This window comes from Callorhinus ursinus, unplaced genomic scaffold (genome assembly GCF_003265705.2).
Source record: "Callorhinus ursinus isolate GAN/ISIS: 27379988/994484 unplaced genomic scaffold, GSC_fseal_2.0 scaffold3, whole genome shotgun sequence".
Classification (NCBI taxonomy): Eukaryota; Metazoa; Chordata; class Mammalia; order Carnivora; family Otariidae; genus Callorhinus; species Callorhinus ursinus.
The window spans coordinates 35,014,708-35,035,937 of record NW_027397065.1 but is presented as its reverse complement, the minus strand read 5'-3'; the positions used below and the strand labels follow the sequence as shown (position 1 = coordinate 35,035,937).

Below are 21,230 nucleotides of genomic sequence, written 5' to 3'. Positions count from 1 at the left end.
GCCTTCATGTCTACCCCCTTGATTCTACTCCCCAATGTGCATCCCACACTCCTGCCACCCTGGACCTCTGACTGTTCCCCATACTGGGTCTTTTCCCTGTTTCACTGCTTTTTAACAGGCCATTCCCTGGAAAGTTCAACTCCCTTTCTTACCCCTGCCCCGGCAAACTCCTATTCATCCCTGAAGACCCAGGAGTGGAGATTTCCTAGTCTGGACAGTGACTTCTCTTGTTTATACTGCCATGAGGGAACTCCTATAATAAAGCTGTTGTCCCATGACTGTTTTTGCCCTGGACTGTAGGATCCTCAAAGGCAGATGTTTCCTTCCCATGAGGAGTAACTTCTGGAGTTAGGCAAACTGGGCCCAAGTCCTGGCTCTGTAATTTATTAGGCATCTGTTCTTGTGCAAGTTCCTTAACTCCTCTGTGCCTCAACTTTCTCAACTGTAAAATGGGTTACTAATGTCTTTACTACAGGGTGGTTTTGAGAATTAAATATGTGTGTGTGTGTATATATATATATATATAAATTAGAATGGTATCTGATGTATAATGTAATAAGTACTAAGTGAATCTATCTGTTAATATTAGAAACACATCCACCATACATACACTAAGTACCTGGAATATAATGTATATTAGTACACATATTTTTAAGTAAATTCTTCCATTTTATTTCTCCCTCCTTTTCCCTCCTTCCTTCTCTTCATCCCCCTCTTCCTTATGTTCTTCCTTCCCTATCCCTTCTTTCCCTTCCTCCTTTTTTCCTCTTGCCTTGTGCTCTTCCATCTTCCTTTTCTGCCTCCTTCTTGATTCTTGGAATCTTTAGCCCACTGTTGGTCCTCACAGAACCACTAGGCTCCTCTGGGGAACCTCCATGCTGGAAGGTCCTCTGAGCCCCACATTTTCTTGCCTGACACTTCCACAGGGGAGGCTCCCAGGGGAAAGGAGGGATGAGTGAGAGACGAGGAGTTGGTGTGGGCAGCTGAGCCCCTGAGCCATCGGTACTAGGCTGAGGGGAGCTGAGAGCCAGGGGCAAGTCTCCCTCATATCACATTCCCTGATATGTAACTCTGTCTAGAAGCTGTCTGGATCCTGGGGGACAGAACAAGACTTGAACACAAGCAGGAAAACCAGTAAAGAACATCTACTTTCTTCCGATGAATAACCTGAATCTCTTGTGTTTCCGCTCTTTAGAAAAGGCATCTAGAGCTTTGCGTCTGGCTCTTCTACTTAATTAGAGATGTGGCTTAAGGCAAGATACAGAGTTTGGGCACCTGGGTGGCTCAGTTGGTTAAGCGACTGCCTTCGGCTCAGGTCATGATCCTGAAGTCCCGGGATCAAGTCCCACATCGGGCTCCCTGATCAGCAGGGAGTCTGCTTCTCCCTCTGACCCTCTTCCCTCTCGTGCTCTCTCTCATTCTCTCTCTCTCAAATAAATAAATAAAATCTTAAAAAAAAAAAGGATACAGAGTTTGAGAGAGGCGTGTTTCCTTGTCTGTGAAATGGGGCCATCTGGCTTTACCCTTCTTATGGGAGCAGGGATTGCACGGAGCAGGGATTACACGGATAAAATCAGGTACAGTACAGATATGCGTTGGAAAGTGTTGCAGATGAGCAAGGCGTTGTGATGACCACTTATGAGGGTGGCCTGGAAGATCGGGTGGCAGAGGCTTGTTTGTCCTATAGCACGATCCTCCCAGAATTTTCCAGGGTTGGACTTCTACCAGGGCTATGGGCAGGCTGGGTTCCTGGCCTTGCTCATCCCTGCAGCCCTGGCTGCCTGCTCTCCTAGTACCGCATTCCAGTGTGAAATAGGCTGGAGGAAAGAGGATGGGTCAGAACTTTCAGAGGAAGTGCCAGCGGTGGGGGCCTGAGGAGGCGGCCTTGACCCTTCTTCGGTTGACTCACCTGGAGAGGGGCAGAAAAAGAGGTGTTTTAAAATGTGGCAAAGCAGGCTCAGATGAAGCCTGTGGCAGAGTTTCGAACAGCCCTGTAGTGGCAGGCAGGGCCAGCCAGGAGGGAGAAGAGGGGTCTGCAGTAGGTTCAGAGGTTCAGACCCTGCTGGCGGCCTAGGGCAGGCGGGGGTGGCGACTGTGAGGCGGAGGCGGCCAGGGTGCAGCGGCTTTTCCTGGAAGGACAGGCTTCAGCAACCAGGACTTAAAAGCTGGGTGCTTTTAGGGAAGAAAAAAAGAGTCATTAAAAATAAGAAGAAACAAAGAAAAATCTTTTCCTTCTCTTCCTCTTATCATTCATTTTCCTGAGCTCAGTAAGCAGGTCTTGGTTTCTGCTGACACGATACTGTTTCATCAACATAAAAACTTCCTTCTTCCTCTTCGGACAGGCTATCACGTCTTTATTCTTATCCTTTTGTTTTAAAACACTTTTATTAGTCTTTTTTCTTAAAATTTTTAACAGCTGTTTATAAAAACGCGACAAATACACAAGACTTGGTAAAAATAACTCACTATATGGTACATATACTCAGACGGTGTGATATATTTATATAATAAAAGATGAAAATAGTCACTTTCCATAATAAAAATAAGTTCTATTTTTTGTTTATTTTACAATATACTTAATATTCTCTTCTGCTTCCTCTCCAGCTTCTACTTCTTCACCTCGAATCTCGAGGGGGTCCCACATGGCTGTCCCAGCCCCACGAAGCTGGAGTCTGAGAGGTGGGGGGCAGGCGGGCCGACGGCCTTAGGAACACTGGAGGCAGCCACACTCTAGGTGTCTTTCCACCTCTTCCACGAACGAGGAGCCGTCGGTGCACTGGAAGACGTATTTCCGCCGCTTGCTGCGGGTGGGCTGGCAGCACTGGGGCCCACAGCCCCCACGACATTCCATGATGGGCACTCTGGAGGCCGTGGCACATGAGGCATAACCTTTCTGGCGGCGGATCACCTCTCGGACTACCTCCCCCCGGCACGGGTTCTCTGCAGAGGGCGGAAGAGGTAAGGTCAGGGCATGGGTGGTACAGATGATCGGCCAGGGTCCGTTCTTGGGCAGGCTGCTGGGATACATTTGTGTGGTGTGAAGACCCTTTGTACTTCTTTCATGCGTCCCTCCATCTGCCCGCCCACTAACCCATCCAGCTGTCCCACAAATACGGAGTGCCTTTTCTGGGCCACCCTCGCTGCTAGATTTATAACTAAGTCCTGAGCGTTGCATGGTGACAAAAGCGGGCCCCGTCCTTTTCTTCAAGGAACTCAAACAGCACACTAGATGTGGCCAAGTACTAGGCTGTGGGCTAAATCCTGTCCCCAAATCTTGATTGTGCCACCTATACTTAGAAACCAAATTAAATGTCACCATTAAAAACCCCAGGTGATAAATACTGGGATTCCTGGCTTTGCTGAAAACCAGGAAGTGTCCAGTTTGGCCCAGTCCCCACTGGTATAGAGTTGAGATACTAATTCTATAATCCCCAAAGTGAATGTGTGCGTAAGGATAAACTGAGGTCGGAGCTACACAGAACAGAACAGGGCCAGGCGCCTGATGCAGCCCAGGGGGTGTGTCTCTGGGACATGCTGCCTGAGAGGAGAGCTGAATGAGGAATTAATGAACCCTGATAGCTGCTTGAATCTTCCACTCCCGCCGTACTGTCCCTGTGACATTGGGAAGAAGGGAGCAAGGCCCTGAGGAGAATGACGACCTTAGATCCCCAGCCCTGCAGCCTGAAGGAAGACATTGGCCATCCTTGAGCCGGTTTCCTTGTCTGGAAAATGGTGACCCATTTCCCTGTTCTTCCTACTGCTTCACAGGGTTACGAGCCTCAGAGGAGACTGAATGAGAAAGGGCTGTATGCATTTTAATGAATTATGGTAAGCATGATGTACTTTCTTTAGATGATGAGCTTGTACACACAGGTACTCACTATCGCTCTTGTAACAATGTGGGGCGGGGGCCGAGAGCCAATGTGGCAACATGGTCATTGGGCAGTCTGGTGAAGGGAACGTGAGCGCTCTTTGTCTTCTGACCAGTTTTCTGTTAAATCTCAAATTATTTCAAAATATGTTACTTAATAAAAATTTTTAAAACCTGGTCAGTTTGGATTGAGAACAGTATTTCAACGACGTATAAATGTGAAAGTCCTTTAGAGACCGACAGGGTGGTCTGCCTAGGAATCTGGGTGCAGGGAGGAAGACTTCTCCGTTTCCACGCAGGGGAAAAAAAAACCTCCAAGGGGAGGTAGATTTGAATTTTGATATAGTTCAGTTTTTATCTTCCTGTATTTGAGCCTATTTCAAAATGAACACACTACATGGGTCAAGGTCATGGAGGGGAGGAGGGGGGAGGAAGGAGGGCCTTGATGCGCTGTGGTGCAGGGCTAATTAGTTACATAGCAGTGCACAACTGCTTCAGAGAGGGAGGGTGTTGCCCCCATTTTCAAGGTGAAGGGACTGAAGCTTAGAAAGCGACGTCACAAGATCCTGCAGCCCACCTCTGCCCCTGTGGCCCTCTCCGGCCCCCTCCCCTGTGCACAGTGGACCCACCTTGCTCGCAGTGCTCCCCACTGAAGCCGGGCTGGCACAGGCAGTAGGGCTCCCCTCGATCTGAGAAATGGCACTGCCCCTGGTGACACTTGAGGGCAGAGCAGGCGCTGGAGTCATTCTTGCGGTCACACGTGGCCCCGCCGTAGCCTTCTGCACACTTGCACACATACGAGGTCCCGGTTGCTACACATTTCCCATGGTTGCAGCTGTTGGCAGAGGACACGATGAGAAGGGGGAGGGCAGAGAGCATGCCGCGGAGGCTTTCTCTGTGCACCGCAGCCGGGGCCCAGGCTCAGAGCAGGGCGCCCAGAGCTGTGGAACCTTAGGTCTTCTCCATCCCACGGTCTGCCCCCTGCTAGCCCAGGGGCCCAGCATCAGCTTCCAACCTGCTGGAGGCTCGGATCACCCAAAGTCAGCTGCCAGCTGGGGCCACGAGGCTGGCTGGCTTGCCATTTTACAGGCATTAGAAGTCACCTATCCAAGTGGCAGGTCCCTGCTCTGAAGCAGCGAAGCATTCTCTAAACGTTTTTCTCTAGCTCTGGCATCTGAATTGATAACAATGTCACTATCACCGTCACCACCCGCAGCAGTGCCAGGCATTGGGCTAAGTGCTTTACACCGGACATCATTCTTAGCCTTCTACAATCCCCCTCTCCTCTGCTGCTTCGATGCCGCAGGTAGTCTTAGGCACATCTCTGAGATGGAGAAACGGATGCTGAAATTCACCGTCCTTCTGCTTGACCGAGACAGGTATTCTCAGCAAGGTGCTCACACACAGTGTCTCTAAGGGGGAGCTGCTGTTGACTGGGTGAGCTCCTGCCCGCTTGAGCAGTCACACTGACACAGGTTCTGGGTATGGTCTGACTACACTCCCTCCAGCTTTCCTCAGTGCTGCTTCTCGGGTGGGGACGGGCTAGAGGCAGGGATTGAGTGCATGCGGGGAGCCTGGGCTCGCAGGACACTGACCTGTGGCCCAGACAGGGGTCCCGGGCCTCCTGGTCGCACAGCGGGCCGGTCCAGCCTGGGTGGCACTCACACATCACGCTGTCCTTCTCCACGGAGTGGCACAGGCCGTGCTTGCACACGGTGCAGGACTTGCAGCCTGGTGACACTCCCAGGGACTGTGGCGGGAGGGCCTTGAAGTCTTGCAGCTCGTTGTTGATGCGCACCTCGTGGATGCAGCCATGGAAGCCACCCAGGGGCCGGTCCGTGCCCTGGCGCAGGGCCGAGAGGCCCGTGGAGGTGGGGATGCCTGGGGGAGGGGTGCCAGGACAGCCGCCTGAAGACCCTTCCCTGCCCTCCAGCCCAGACCTTTCCTCAGAGCGCCAAGGAGGTCTCCACGTGCTCACAGTTAAGTGCTCCCAGCTCTGGGGCTCTGCTGTTCAGGTAGAGGGAAGGGACCAAAACCTGGGACCTTGTCCACACAAGGGCTCCTATCCTTTACCTTGCACTTTGACTTTTTAAAAAAATGTGAATTTGTTGCCAACATTTTAAATATAGAAAACTTTCCACAAAAACCCTTATTTTAAGCTTCTCTAGAAAACAAGAGAAGATCTGGCTTAGCCACAGGGCCACAGTGGCTGGACAGAGGAGGACCAACCCCTCTAGGCAGGGAACAGAGAGTGTATCCCATTCCTCTGCTGTCCCCACCAGGCCTCCCCTGCCCCTTGTCACAGCCCTGCAGAGCACAGGGTGGGAGAGCTAGAGTTTGGGAGAGAACGGGTGTGGGGGAGCAGCCTTGATCTGTGGAACTTTGGGGATCTTCTGTGGGGGAGAAACTGTGTCCCTTCTGGGACTGCTTTTTTTTTTTTTTTTAAAGATTTTATTTGAGAGAGATGAGAGAGAGAGGGAGAGCACATGAGAGGGGGGAGGGTCAGAGGGAGAAGCAGATTTCCTGCTGACCAGGGAGCCTGATGCGGGACTCAATCCCAGGACTCCAGGATCATGACCTGAGCTGGAAGGCAGTAGCTTAACCAGCTGAGCCACCCAGGCGCCCCCTGGGACTGTTCTTGACTGAAGGCTTTCCCTGGGCCCTTGGCACCTGGACCAGCTGTTAACAATGCAGATTCCTGGGCCTTCCAGAGGAGGCACTCCTTGGCAGGGAGGTTTTGGGAATCTCTTTGTTGAACAAGCTGCTCTGGTGACGTTTGTTTGTTTGTTTTGCACATAACTCTTTGAGTACAGGCCCTGGGCTGCATTTCAGGCCCGGGCTCTGCCAGCCAGGTGGCTACTTCCTTTTTGGCCTTCAACTCAAACACGTACTACATGTGTCACCTGAGCCTCACAGTGTCTGACATGGTGGCAGAGCAGAGGGAATGTGACCTGAAGTCTGCAGATGGTGGGGCCTGGACTTGACCTCCGTCTCCTCCCTCCCCATTCCATCTTCACCTCTTCCCACCATTCCCACCATCTTCATCTCCTGAACCACTTGTACTTCCCCAGAAGGAGTCTGTCTTCTCTCCTTTCTCCTCCTCCTTCCCATGATCTGACTGTTTACCCTTTAGGGATCAGCTTGGTTGTCACTTCCTCCAGGAAGCCTTCCCTGATAGGCTTTGGCAGTGGATGCTGAGATCAGGGGAACCCCAACCAGTAGGCCGGGGTGGGTGCCCAAACACAGAGGGTGGGTGGGAGGTGGAGGTGGAGGAGGTGGAAATGGGAGGGGAGAAGGGCCTTACCTCCGAGGTAGAGGGGACTATTGATGCCTACTGCCGGCTGCTTCTGGAGCTTTCCCAGGCTCTTGGGGGCTCCTTTATCCACCACCAGGTTCAGGGTCTGGTTTAGCATCACCAGCTCCACGCTGTGAAACTGCCCATCATTCACTGTCTCCACACTGGGCAGGAGAGAAGGGGCGAGAATGAGAGGGTTTGCTGGGTGCCTCCCAAGCCAGGCACTGGGCCATGAACTTGGCCAGCATTACTTGCATTTTGTTTTATTTTTCATTTGGAGATTACTTCAAATTTAAGTAAGTTGCAAAAGTAGAAACAGTACAGAGAGTACTTGTTATACCCATAGATTCTCCTATCAGCCCCATTTGCTTCATCATTTATTTTGTCTCTGTATCCATCTATGTCCACACACATGCATACACAAATGTGTATATATGTATATACACGTACTTGGTTTTTCTGAATCCTTTAGAAGTTACATACCTTACCCTTATCCCCAGATGCCTCAGTGTGCATTTCTTTCCTAAGGACAGGGATAATCTCCTACATAAGTACACTGCAATTTTCAACTTTGGAACATTGGTACCACACTTGTATCTAATCAGGCTGAATTTTAATTTTTCAGTGGATCCAAAAATATCTTTATAGCATTTGTCCCCTTCCAGTACAAGATCCAGCCTAGGGCCAGGTTGTGCATTCGGTTATATTATTCGCATTTCTTTCTAGAATTTTACAGAGTTAAGCAAATGCCTTCCTCAGACCGCCTTCTAAATTTTTACTCTACGGCGTGCCACTAGGACCATTATTAACATGTTTTTCTTCAGTTGCTCCATTTCCCTCTTGAACATCAGTAAGAATATAAGCTAGCATTGTTCTAAAGATTACTGTCCATGTCTGAAAAACAAACTGAGGGTTCTAGAGGGGAGGAGGGTGGGAGGATGGGTTAGCCTGGTGATGGGTATTAAAGAGGGCACGTTCTGCGTGGAGCACTGGGTGTTGTGCACAAACAATGAATCATGGAACACTACATCCAAAACTAATGATGTAATGTATGGTGATTAACATAACAATAAAATTAAATTAAAAAAAGAATACTGCCCATGAAAAGAATATTTCAGGGTTATTTATATTTTTCCTAGTACATAAGGAAAAAAAAGGATCTCAAAGTGTCAATAGTTTGTCCCATCTAAATTCATCTCCTGTACCTCCAGCAGTATGCTTACCATATGTGGATTACTAATACCATACAACACTGCTTCGCATGTTAACAGCATTATAGAAATGAGGAAGCGGGCACCTGGGGGGCTCAGTTGGTTAAGGTCATGATCCCAGGGTCCTGGGATCGGCTCAGGTCATGATCCCAGGGTCCTGGGATCGAGTCCCACGTTGGGCTCCTTGCTCAGCACAGAGTCTGCTTCTCCCTCTCCCTCCACCCCGCCCCCACTGGTACTGTCTCTCTCTCTCAAATAAATAAATAAATAAATAAAATCTTAAAAAAAGACGAGGAAACAGAAGCTCAGGGAGGTCAGCTAATGCTCCTAAGTCCCCACAACTAATGAGTCCTAGAGCAGGATTGTACACTGAGGTACGTCTAGCTTCAAAGCCCACATGTATGCCCCTTTCCCATGTTGCCTCCCTCAGTCCCAGCAGGCCCTCAGCGGGGGCTGATGAGGCACAAGAGCCGGGCATCGTGCTGAATGGCTCTCTCCTATTACCGGACCCTCACCATCATTCTATAAAGTGGTGTCAGATACCCCATTTCACAGATAAGATGACTGAGGCCCAGAGAGGTGAAAGGATTTGTCTGAGGTCACCCAGCTAGTATGTTACAGAGATAGAATGCCTAGGCAAAACTCTGGACTCCCAAAGTTCTGCTATTTCCACAATTCGATCCTCGGCTGGGGCTGGGAGGGAGCAGTGAGTGCAGGTAATAGGCATTTGGAAATATGGTACTCCTCTCTGAAAAGGGCCCTCTGAGGAGGCGGCTGAACTCTGCCTTATCCATTCAAATGTGGGTGGTGAATACGGAGGCTCCGTGTCCACCTGAGACCTCCCTGACGAATCCCCTAGTAAACTGGCTCCAACAAGAGGATCCTGTGCCAGATACCTGGCAGGCAGGAGCAGCCTCAGTGACTGAAGTGAATTTCAGCAAAGAGGTGAGGAAAATACTTGGGGGAAGAGAGGCTAAACTGGGGTGGAGCAGAGAAAGCATAGTCTGTCCTCGCCCCTTGGCGGGACCGTGACCACTCAGAAACAGAACCCATCTGGTCTCAGTCTATAAAAGGGGGAGAACAACCTGACAGAATTACTGTGATGACTGAATCAGAGGAGGTACTTGAAAGTGCTTTGTAGACTGTAAACTACTGGGAAAATGTGAGCCATTATCAGTAGTGTTAGTTGGAGTATTAACAACCATAAGAACCTACCACTGCCTGCAAACCTAGTGACTCCTGCTCTGGGAGAAAGTGGTGGTCGAGGGGGACATGCAGGAGCTCAGGACCCTCCCAAACCCATCATGAACTTTCTCTTCTCTCCCATTCATCCATCCTCCATCCACCACCTACCTTTCCAATCCTCCATTTCCCATCCATCCATCCACCCACCGACCCACCCACTGAATGTCTGCTATGAACCGCATTGTCCTAGGTGCTAGGAATCGGTGGCAAATAGGATACTCACAAAGCTCACATTTCCTTAGCCTTTCCTCTAAACCAAACGACCAACATATTAGTGTAAGGTCAGGTCAAGAAATAGGGCAGTGGGAGGTGGAGTGGTAGCTTAGGAGTCCACTGGAGGATCTCATTTGTGATGGGGAACCAAGAAGTCACACGAAGGTAGAGCTGTTCTATTTCAGTAGCTTCTGACTAGTGAGCTGAGGATAAGGCAGAGACCTGTGTTCCCAGAGACAAGTCGATGGTGGCTGGGGGAATGAGGGCTGGTGTGCAGAGACTACAAGCTTCTGACTTGGAGTCCTAACACCGTTTTTAAACATACATGCAAGAACATGCAGCTGTATCCCCAAACCATTTGGTAAACGGATGCTGTCCTGAATGAGCTCCCCATCCCCTGAGCCGTGTACCTAACGCTGGGCAGCCACCTGTCAGGGAGTCATAGAGAGGCTGGGGCTCTGGGTGGGTGGTCTTGGCATTCCCTTCCAACATTAAAATTCAGGGAGTCTGAGGCAGCTGCTTTTCCATTATAAACACACACAGACACAGCAAACAAACACCACTAACCCCTTCCTGGCCACGGGCTCCAAGCCTATTGCTGCTTTTCTTCCGGTGCTCCCTGTGCTGGCCCAGGCCCTGGTATACCTCCACTGAGGGCCCCAGCCTGGAGACAGTGGTTTGGTAGGAGCTGCAGGAGCAGAGCGGATGTGAGCACACCCCCCTACCCCCCATTAAGTGCTAGGCTCCCCAGTGCCCCAGCCGCTTGGGTCTGTGGAGGGTCTCCTCTGATTCCCACAAGGGAGAGTCCTAGGCAGGCCCCTTCCTCCAGCTATGCTCTTCTGCTAGTTCATGCTCGGGAGTGGAGAGATCTGGTCTCACATGGGTCTTACAACTGAGGGACCTGGGCAAGTCCCATCACTCCGTAAACCTGAGTTTCCACTTAACACACTACAGCGATGGTGCGGATGTCGACCTTGCCATGTTCTGATGGACAACACATGGTCCCTGAAACCTAGCAAGCGCTCAAAGGTGGAATGATGATCTCCTCCACCCTGACCCTGGGCTTGCAGGAGCTGGGTGTGGCAGGAGGGACCGAGCCGGGGGGCAGGTTCGTGGACCCTGGAAGAGCTCTTCTACTGACTCGCAACCTTCCAGCTGCCCAGGGCTTTGGGTCCCTGTCTGCTTCCACTGGCTCATAACCATCTCAGGAAGGCACTCATGAGCCCCATTTTGCAGGGAGGGAATCTAAATAACTTGACCAAGGACACACTGCTAGGAAGTGGTGGAATTGAGGTTCAAAGTCAGGACTGGCTCCAAATCCAAACCTCCCATAACCTGTGCCAGTAGGTGCTCATGGGTTAATAGGGTCCTGAAAGTGATGCCTAAAGCCAGTGGTTTTCAGACTGTAGGTCCCTGGAGGTTTGGGGTAGGTAGTGCTGCAGTCCCTGATTTTTCACCATTATCTCACAAATCAGGATGGCTCCGTTTCTTCTTACTTTTTTTTTCCTTTTAAAATCTTGACTTTGAAGTAAATAATGGGAAAAATGGCTCTACTGCTCAAGAAAAAAAGATTGGGGTAAAAAACAAAAACAAAACCCAGACTATCTGCTAACTCTAAAAGAAAGTATCCTACTGTGGTTCCAAGCCCCGTAATTAGTCTCCTGGAGAGAGATGTAGAGATTACAGGGGAGACAACTGGGCTCTGAGAGCCAGCCAGCCTGCCTGCCTGCCTGCCTTCCTTCCATCCCTTCCTTCCTCCTTTTTTTTTTTTTTTTAAGTAGGCTCCTTGCCCAGGTGGAGCCCAACACAGGGCTTGAACTCACAACCCTGAGATCAAGACCTGAGCTGAGATCAGAGTCAGACCCTTAACCGACTGGGCCACCCAGATGCCCCTCTCTTCTGCTTTTAATATCAATAGTGGGCATGTGTTGAGTGCTTTACAGGGTTCGGCACTGTGCTACTCTGTGCTAGGCACTTGACCTGCCTTCTCTCATTTAACCCTAACAACCCCCACATGGGAGGTACAATTTTTTTCTCCATTTTAGAGATAAGAGGCCTAAGGCTCAGGAACTTAAGGTGTCCAGCTCACAGTCTTAAAGTGGAAGTGGTGCAGGCAAGACTGAAACCCAAGCTCTGAAGCCACAGGACTCTACTCCACTGTGGGATGAACAGTCATTCCTCCAGGTACTGGGCATGTTCACCTGGATGCCGAGGTGTGGCCACTAGGTGGCGATAGAGCCTCACAGGACCAAATAGTCTCTTGGATTTCAGTTAAGCGGTAGCCTGAGACCTCAAGACCACACTGCAGCAACACCCGCCCCCCACCCCGCCCCCAACTCCTGAACCCTGGCTGCATGGTCCCACTCTCTCTCGCCCTGGCCTTCATGCCTCAGCATGGTGGGAAAGTGGGTTCTGGTGGGAGCTTGACCTGGGTTTGAATCTCAGCTCTGCCACTTTACTGGCTTCTGTGCTTTGGGGCCAAAGACTTCATCTGAGCATCATGTTTCTCATCCCTAAAATAGGAGTGATGACGCTTGCCTGGGGCTTGTGGTGAGGGGCAAGCGAGACAAAGACCTTGGCAGTGGATGGGATTGTGGTAATTTAGACTCAGGGAGCATGCAGTGTGGGCTAGATAGAGCTCTCTTGTGGCCCACATTTAAACACTGAGCTATTTCACATAGAAACCCCGAGTTTCTAGCTTCTCTTGATGATCTGCATTCTCACATGGCAGGATCTGCTGGAGCTGAGGTCAACAGTCCCTTCGGACAAAACCTATGCTCTCCAGGCTACCACTCTCCACTTGCCCCAAGTCTGTTACCTCACTTGGCCTCTTGGCCTCGCCATAATGCCTGAAGTCCCTCTGACAAGTCTCGGAACTCAGGAATAGTGCAGCTTGTTCCCATGCTGGGGCAGGTAGAGGCTGAGAGAGGCTTTTCTGGGTGTTTGCTCTAGGGCCTGGAGTAGGACCTTGAAGCACCAGCACCCCCACTTGTGACTGCAGCTGGGCAGATGAAAAATATCAGGCACCCCATAAAGGTGGCCTAAGAGTTCAGCTGCCGCAGACCTGTAAATCCCTGCTGGGGTGCTGACTGCTCATTCTCACTCGGGGGCGCTGTCCGGGGACCCTCAGTGGGCAGAATTTTGCAAGCTGCCAGCTCCCCTGAGTAAATCAGCTTTGGTTTGACACCCTGGCCCTGAGGCTGAGGAGGCCTTCCTAGATGGCCAAAGGTCACCACAGCGACTCTGTACCCTCCATTAACCCCAGTCCCGCACAGCATGGCTTCTGTGCATACTGATGGGGTCTCCCCCTGCCCAGGGCCTTCTCACTTCACTACCTGTGGAAATGCTTGTCAGCCCTGGCCCCAGCCTCAGCTCAAATGTTACCTCTTCCTCTAGGGAGCCTTTCCTGATTGTCAGAGCAGAAATGTCTGCTTCTTCGATGTCCCATAGCATGTACCAGTGTCTTCTGGGAGACCTATTTTATTCTGCCCGTGTGACTATTGCTTGTTTATACACCTGCCTTCTCCCCTGGACTGTGTTTTGTTTAACTCTGTGTCCCCCATCCGTCGCCCAGGACCCGGCCCGCACAAGGCACCTGGGAGATGTTTACTGAGTGAGTGGAAGAGCGCACTGCTGGGGCACAGTGGGTGCTGCCACTGAGAAGTCTAGAAACAAGCCCATTTTAAATGCAGGATTTCTGGAGCCTTGGGCCCTTTAGGACTGTGGGCTGCAGGACACTAAGGGTCTGTCACTAGGCTTGGCATGCGGCCCTAGGCATGGGCATCCTTTACTGGGTTCGTCCCATGGGTAAGAGAAAGAGCCTGGGGTCTCCCCAGGGCTCCGCGCTAACCCTCAGCCCCCTGGCTCCCTGACAAGGGCTGGAGGAGAGAGCAATTCCCCAGGTTCCCATTTCATTCCTCACATCCCAAAGCAGGTGTCAGCAAAGGGTTCCAGCATTCTCACTGACACCACCCCTTTATCGAACCACTCCCCAGTAGCTAACATCAGTGCGGGCTCCCAGCTCTGGACAGAGCCCAGCCTCTCTCGAAGCCTGGCTGTCACCTTCTGTCTTCGACATGCCCACGTCAAAGCTCAGTTTGCCAAGCATTTTCTTACCCCCCAGCCCTCAACAACACCCCCCTGAAATGCATCCTGCGATTATGCACAGTGCACAGGGGAGGAAAATAACGTTTCCAGAGTGCGTGAAAGAGCGCACTACTGGGACACCACCAGTCCTGCCACCGAGAAGACTGTTTGGAAACAAATCCATTTTAAATATGGGATTTCAGGTGTGTCTGACACCACAGGCCCATGACCATGACCAGCGCTCCAGAAACACAGATGTTGGGACTCCAGGGAACTCTGAGGCCCCTGAGGTGAGCTCCTTCTCCTGGTGTCCATGGTACCCAACTGTCCTAACCTGGCTGGTGTTCCCTCCACCCACCATCTGCTGTGCACCTCTGTTCTGGTCCACCCCTTTGTATTGTCCCTTAGGTTTGTCATTGCTGTTCTCCCAGCCCGCTTGCCCACCTGTTCTCCCTGCTCATGTAAACTCCACCCTTTCTTCAAAACCCATCACAAATGGCTTTCTCAGGCTTGGGCATTCTGTGTAAGCTGGCACTTCTCAGACTTGGGCATCGAATCACCTGGAGGCTCCTTAAAACAGATGGCTGGGCCCTACCCCAGAGCTTCTGTCGGTAGGCCTGGGGTGAGGTCTGAAGAAGTGCATGTGTGACAAGTTCCTGACTGGGGCTGTTGCTCTGGGACCCCACTTTAAGAACCACTGGTTTAAACCGATGGTTTTCAGCTGGGCTTGTTGGAGTTGTTTTGGGGGCCTTCATGAGAGTAAGTGTGAGGGAAGAAACTTTGCTCCCTCTCAGCCCTGTGGGACAGTTTTGCTTCTGTGTATTTAGTATTTTGATTTCAATATAAAGTTGTGATTGACTAAATGACTTAGTTCCTGGGAAAAAAAGTCTGAAAACTGCTACCCTTCACCAATCCCAGTCAAATGTGCTTCTGCTTCCGGAGGGGACGGCGGGCCTCTGGATGTGGGTCTCTCTCGTGGATGTGCTTCCCCCCGCCCAAGAAATGGCTTTCCTGCCACAGGGAGGTTTATGTGATTTGAGGTGTAACACAAATATTTCTCATTTTAATGGTGATTTTTATAATTATTGCAAAAATATAACTAACATAATTTATTAGTTTAGTATTTATTTTACTGAGGGGTAGAAGAAAAAATCTAGCATATCTGTGATTTCACCGATGATATTACTTAAGATGAAGCTACATGTAAAGATTGCACAGATTTAAAAGCTGATGTAAGGTAGCCCGCTATGTAACAGTACGGCTGACATACCATGTTTTTACAGTTTTACATAAAAATCAGGGTGACTGTTGGAAAGACGGAAGTTTAGGGGAAAACCATCCTTCAGGACAGTTTGAAAGTCACTTAAGGAATAGCCCTGCTCCCTCGGGCTCTGGGATTTTTTCCCCTTGAGTTGCATGCTAATCTCCCCCTGTTTTCTCTCTTAAACTAATAAAAGATTAGGATGACATTTTGAAAAGGGCACCTCATTAAGCGGCCTCACCCCCACTGGCGCCCGCGCTCCTGCACAGTAGCCAGCTGGCCATTTATCTTACGGTAACGAGCTCCTGCCTCTTCCTCCAGCACTGCCCCCGGCTCCCCCACCCCCAACCGCAGCTCTGAGCGAGGGACAGTGTGTGAGTGTGGAGGGGGCAGGGAGAAGAGGCTTCGGAGCGGCCCCGGGCATCCCATCTGGGCGCGGAGGGCGGGCAGGCAGGAGGGGCTGGGCTCGTACCTGTACACCGTGGTCGGTGGGGAGCTCAGACTGTCATAGACGAGCCTCACGTGGCCCTGGTACAGCTCCAGCGCCAGGGGGTCGTTGTCCCCCTTGTAGAGAAGGATGCCATTGTCCTTGTCCGTGGCCACCTGGAGAGAGGCAGGTGGGTTAGGGCTCCCCTGAGGCCCAGCCTCCCCAACCCCACCTCCCCACAGAGACCTCTTGCAGGTGGCATCTTCTGGATGAACCCCAGATCTGAACCCATGTCCCTGTTTCCTCCTCTGTCTAGTCTGGGAATTTCCAGGAGGGCATATACTTATACTCCAGCAAATGCTGATCAAGCAGTTCAATTCAGTAAATATTTACTGAGGACCCACTATGTGCTACTTTGTTTATGTATATAAATATTATATTACATATAACATGTATATTATTTTATTGTGTGTGGGGGTGGGTGGGGCCAGGAGCCTTGAGTTCTAATCGCCTCTCCCACCAGCATACAATGTGATCCCACCCAAATCCTTGCCCCTCCCAGGGCCTCAGTCTCTCTGTATAAAATATGATAATAATTATGAACAAAATGCTAACAATGACCATTGCATTCAGTGTTTACTATGAACTAGGCACTATGTTAAGAGTCATCTGGGGAATTTTTAAAAACACCTGTGTCTAGGCTTTACCCCAAACCAACTCCAGATGAACCTCTGGGGGGTGGGGCCCCGGCAAAGATAATTTTAGGAGTTCTCCAGGTGATTCTCATGTGGTGCCAAGGCCGAGAGCCCCGGGTTTCAGAAGTTGCCACCCAGAGGGCACCGTACTTCAGGGATGGGATCCTCTGACTAGGCTGTCAGCACCCACCACCCAGCACAGGTGTAGCCTGAAGGCCTGGAAATGGGGCAGACGGTCTGATGGGACCTCTGGATGTGTGCGGCACATGTGCTGCTCTGGTTAGCTGGGACCCAACATTCGGGTCCCTGGGTTGATGGGACACAGAGAGGAAGGCATTTGGATTACCCAGAGATGCATTTTGGAATAAATGTGCTCAGGTCCACAGGTAAGGAACCTGAAAGAAGTTAGTTAGAAAAGAATTTGGTTCATACTGAATGGTTTTTCATTCCCTGAAAAATGCCCTGCCTGTTTGTGCCTCTGGGCCTTTGTACATGCTGATCTCTCAGGCTAGACGACATCCCCTCACCCTTCTATACTTCTCCAGGCAAACTCCTACTCATCCTTCAGATCTCAGTTTAGTCATCACTGCCTCCGGGGAGCCTTCCTTCTTCTTCCCAGCAGGTGAGGAGCTCTGTCCCACCCATGTGCTCCCACAACACCCAGGGTTGGCACTGGCCCTCTGCTTGTCATCTTGCCCTAGACAAGGGGCGCTGTCTGTTTTGTCCACCATCGAATCCCCAGGGCCAGCACAGTTTCTGACATAAAACATCTGAGTATTTTCTAGGTAAATGAACAGGAGTGGGGGCTGCCATCTGCAGTGAGAGCCAGTCAGGAGTTGGCAGAACAACGGCTGTTCTCAGAACAGTCGGAGCCTGGGGGCATGTTGGAGTGAGGCGCACCTGCAGGGAGATGTTGGCCTGGGGCCGGACCTTGGCAGAGGCTAGTTCCACGTAGGAGTCTTTGCCCACAAAGTTGACGGTGATGAGCTTCTCGCACCTTGGGCCGGCGAAGCCAGGGGGGCAGCGACAGGTCGGCTCCTGCTGCACCACGATGCACTGGGCCCCATTCTGACACTCATACTGGTCACAGGGACTGGTCTGAAGCAGGACCATGGGAGGGGGCTGCTCACAGAGGAGCCCGCTGGGAGGAGGGGAGAGAAGACGGGGGAGGGGTGGGAGGAAGGAGGACAGTGAGAGGAGGCAGTCGTAGTTACCTGGGCCGAAGAGCCACTAGCAGAGAGGGGGCAGAAAGATGGGCGCTGGGGTTTGTCCCGGCCCTCCCACCACTGGGGGCAAGGCTGCTGCCTTCTCTAAGCCCCCACTTCCCCACTTTTACAATAATGGGGTTGGATGAGTGCCGGGCCCCACATTTCAGTGCCATCAGAATCATGTGGGATAAATTTGTTAAAAGCATAGATTTTCATCCATCCACAGATGAATGGACAAAATGTGGCATAGACATACAATGGAATATTATTCAGCCTTAAAAAATGACATTCTGACACCTGTCACAAGGTGGATGAACCTTGAGGACCTTATGCTAAGTGAACCAAAGCAGTCACAAAAATGCAAATACTGTATGGTTCCACTTATATGAGGTACTTAAGAGTGGTCAAGTTTATGGGGTCAGACAGTAGAACGGTGGCTACCAGGGACCGTAGGGAGGGGGAATGGGAGGTTAGTGTTTAATGGGTACAGAGTTTCAGTTTTGCAAGATTAAAAAAGTTCTGGAGATGGATGGTGGTGTTGGCTGTACTTAATGCTATAGAGACGTACACTTAACATGGTTAGATGGTAAATTTTACATTATATATATCTTACCACAATTTAAAAACATTAAAAGAAAGTGCAGATTCCTAGCCCCTCTCCCCCCACCCCATTCTAATTGAGTAGCTCTGGGGTGGGACTCAGGAATGTATATTTTCATAAGCCTCATGTAGACGGTCTCAGGCTTTGGAAAAACTGGGCTTCTTCATGATTCCTTCTCAAGAGTCTGTGACCAAGGGTCATTTGCATAGTTGGGTTTATGCCATGCAGTGAGTACTAATGTACACGGAACTGTCCCCAATCCGACCCCCACCCCCCACATTCAGTCTGGTCCCTGCCTCCCCTCCAGCGCCCCCTGCACCTTTCCCTTCCAGTCAGTGTGGGCGCTAGGGCTGGAACCCAGCCTCTCCTTCCACATAACCCACAGACCTCTCCTGACCACTTGGCCAGTGCCTCCCATTTCCTCTTTCTCTTCCGGCTTCACTGATTCCAGTGATTAACCCCAAGCTCTCCCGTTTACCTCCATTTTTCTACCATTCGGGCACAATAATGTTTTTGTTCCCCGGCCTAAAAAGAAGATCCCTGCCAGGGTGGCCATGTGGCTACCCTCACCTTGTAAGCTGAGCTCCAAGACGGTAGCATCTTCCGTTGGAAGGAATCATGCCCAAGCTTGACATCATGTGAGCGGGATCCTAAGTCCAACTCCCGCCCAGTTGCCCTGCATGGCTCTTCTCTCCGTCTATCACATGGGCTTCACAACATCTGCTCTCGGACACGGAAGGGCTGACCTTCCAAGGAAGCCGCGGAGGCCAGGGGCTGGTGCTGCCTAGGAGTGGGTGTCTCCCCTGCCTGCTTTAGCCCGCTGGTCCCCCAGCCTGCAGGCCCCGTCCTGAGGGGCCCCTCCACCATACCTGAAGCCCTGGGGGCAGACGCACGTGTAGCCGTTGACCGCATCCACGCACTGGGCCCCGTGGCGGCAGCTGTGGGCCATGCAATCGTCGTTGTCCACCTCACAGAGCTTCCCGCTATAGCCGGGGAGACATTCGCACCTGGAACGCAGCGGAGCAAGGCTGTTCTGTGGGCCAGGCTGGCTTCCAGGGGGCCTGTCTTCTCTGTGCACCCACAGTCCTAAGTCCCTCTCACTTCTCGAGGGCTCCCTGGAGCCTGGCCCACGGTCGGCTTCACCAGCCATCCGGGGGCTCTGGGTCCCCCCGCAGGTTGATGTCTGCTTGCATCATTTGGGGGCTCCTGTATTGGGAGCCAGCAGCGGCCCTCAGTGAGAAGGGTGGGCACTGCAACCCCCCACCACCTGCTGGCTCAGGTGCACCCAGGTGCACCCACAGCCCAGCAAGAAAGAGACATGAAAGCACTGCATTACTCACAGGGGCGGAGGCACACACAGGCACACACGAACACCCACACTTCCTGGCACTTCTGCTGGCCACAGGCCTGGAGCCCGCGTACCCCTTTGGGCCCGGCAGCTGAATTCTACTGGGCAGGATATAGACAATAACCACAGCCTACCCAGGTCAGAGGAGGAAGGTGGGACAGGTGGCCATGGCGGAGAGGGAAGCCAGACCTCTGAATACAATGGGACGGAGGAGCCTGGCCCGAGAAGCATCAGGACAAAGGGATGGTCCTCCCTGCGCCCTCTCCTTGCTCCTCCCCCTGTAGGAGTAGACAGAGTAGAATCACAAGTGGACCCCGGCATTGTTGGGGTTGTGGGCAGAGCATGGTGTATGCTGTGGATTCATGGCTAGCTAAGACGCTTGGGGCATGGGGGGCCGCCAGAGGAGGACAAGTTCTAGAATCTGAGGATCCACTGAGCCTGCATTCAGAAACTGAAATCGGCTAAGATCTGACCTGTTCACCTTTACTTATTTGAAGGGTAAATTTGAAGTGTGTGATCTACTGCTGCCCCAGAAAGTGCAAACTTTCATGTCATAGCCCACACACTCCACCCCAGTTTTTAAAGAGACCGATTGGGCAAGCCTCTTGTGGGGGCATATGCTCAGTATACCCTGTTAGTGTTAAGGCTGGCTCCTGGAGGCATTTGTCTTTGTGTCTCCTGAATTCTAAGAAGTACCTGCAGAGCAACTCAAGCCGCATGAGCCTCTCTGAGGCAACAATCGCCACTCAGTCCTTGCAGGGTAAGATCCAGCCTGTTAGGCATGGGGTCAAGATGGCGGAAGAGGTCTCCATGAGGGGATGCCATGCTCCCTTGCAGACAGCATGCAGATCTGGAGGTGAATGTGCTCCCGTCCTTCTTCCTGACAACGCTACAGCCCTCTCCACAGACCTGTGCTTCTCCAACAAAGCCCCCTGGGGATCCTGTTAAAGTGCCGCTTCTGAGCAGGGAGTCTGGGTGGCGCCTGGGAATCCGCACTCCCCACAAGCTCCCCTGGGATGCGGCTGCCGCTGGGTCCTGCACCTTGCTTCCCTTAGCAAGGATCTAGCCACCATTTCTTCGTCTGCTGAAGAGAAGCATCTGGGGGTATCACCTGCATTTCCTAATGTTCTCAAATGTTTTCCCCTTGCCTTTCTTCTAAAGTGTAAGGCTTAGATGGTTTTGTTGTGTATAGGACTTTGATTCTGAACAAGGGGGCATAACCAAGTGACATCCTTGGTCCCAGGACATCAGGAATCTCCGGATTTAGCTAATAAATCAGTCAAGCCTGGATTGACTTGCAGCCCCAGCTGTTTCTGCGTGTGAGTGCACGGGTGGCTTGCTTCACCTCACGGCACCTCAGCCCCCACCTAGCAAGCGGATAGTTGTTTTTACAGCCTAAGACTGTGGAGTGTGACGGGAGATAGGCCACTGTTCCTGACGCACAGTAAGTCCTCGGCGCGCGGTAATCATCGTGATCTGTGTTTCTGTCATTATGACTCCCAGTGTTCATGGGCAGTCTGCTTCATTATTTTCTGGGTTTTGGTACATTATGATTTCAGTGTTTTAAATCACAGTTATATAGTTTTATCTGTTCTGTTGAATCCTCATTAGAACATCATACAAGGAAATCTTCAAGGATAAGCATCTTCAAACTTGGGCAAAGTTTACATTGGCTGCACTGCACGTCTCTTGTTACTGTCCCTGCAGCCTGCCTTGGGATATGGGTGAGGAGAGGAGAGGGGAGGGGAGGGGAGGGGAGGGGAGGGGAG

At 51.4% G+C, this 21,230-nt stretch overlaps 1 protein-coding gene and 1 long non-coding RNA gene across 3 annotated transcripts in view; one reads left to right on the top strand and one right to left on the bottom strand.

Moving 5' to 3' along the window:
* Positions 1 to 4,042, top strand: part of LOC112820091 (uncharacterized) — a 79,962-nt gene extending 75,920 nt beyond the window's left edge. The window contains exons 3-4 of the long non-coding RNA XR_003207045.2: positions 2,605 to 2,958; positions 3,769 to 4,042. This is a non-coding gene — a long non-coding RNA (uncharacterized lncRNA). The remainder of the gene's footprint in view (positions 1 to 2,604; positions 2,959 to 3,768) is intronic.
* Positions 2,367 to 21,230, bottom strand: part of SLIT3 (slit guidance ligand 3) — a 592,929-nt gene continuing 574,065 nt past the window's right edge. For both annotated transcript variants that reach the window (XM_025867066.2, XM_073890157.1), the window contains 7 exons: positions 18,983 to 19,120; positions 17,205 to 17,445; positions 15,655 to 15,785; positions 7,176 to 7,330; positions 5,467 to 5,752; positions 4,501 to 4,706; positions 2,367 to 2,940 (listed from right to left, as the gene is read on the bottom strand). In XM_025867066.2, the coding sequence (XP_025722851.1) occupies positions 2,705 to 2,940; positions 4,501 to 4,706; positions 5,467 to 5,752; positions 7,176 to 7,330; positions 15,655 to 15,785; positions 17,205 to 17,445; positions 18,983 to 19,120 (1,393 nt within the window). In that variant the 3' untranslated portion in view covers positions 2,367 to 2,704. The remainder of the gene's footprint in view (positions 2,941 to 4,500; positions 4,707 to 5,466; positions 5,753 to 7,175; positions 7,331 to 15,654; positions 15,786 to 17,204; positions 17,446 to 18,982; positions 19,121 to 21,230) is intronic.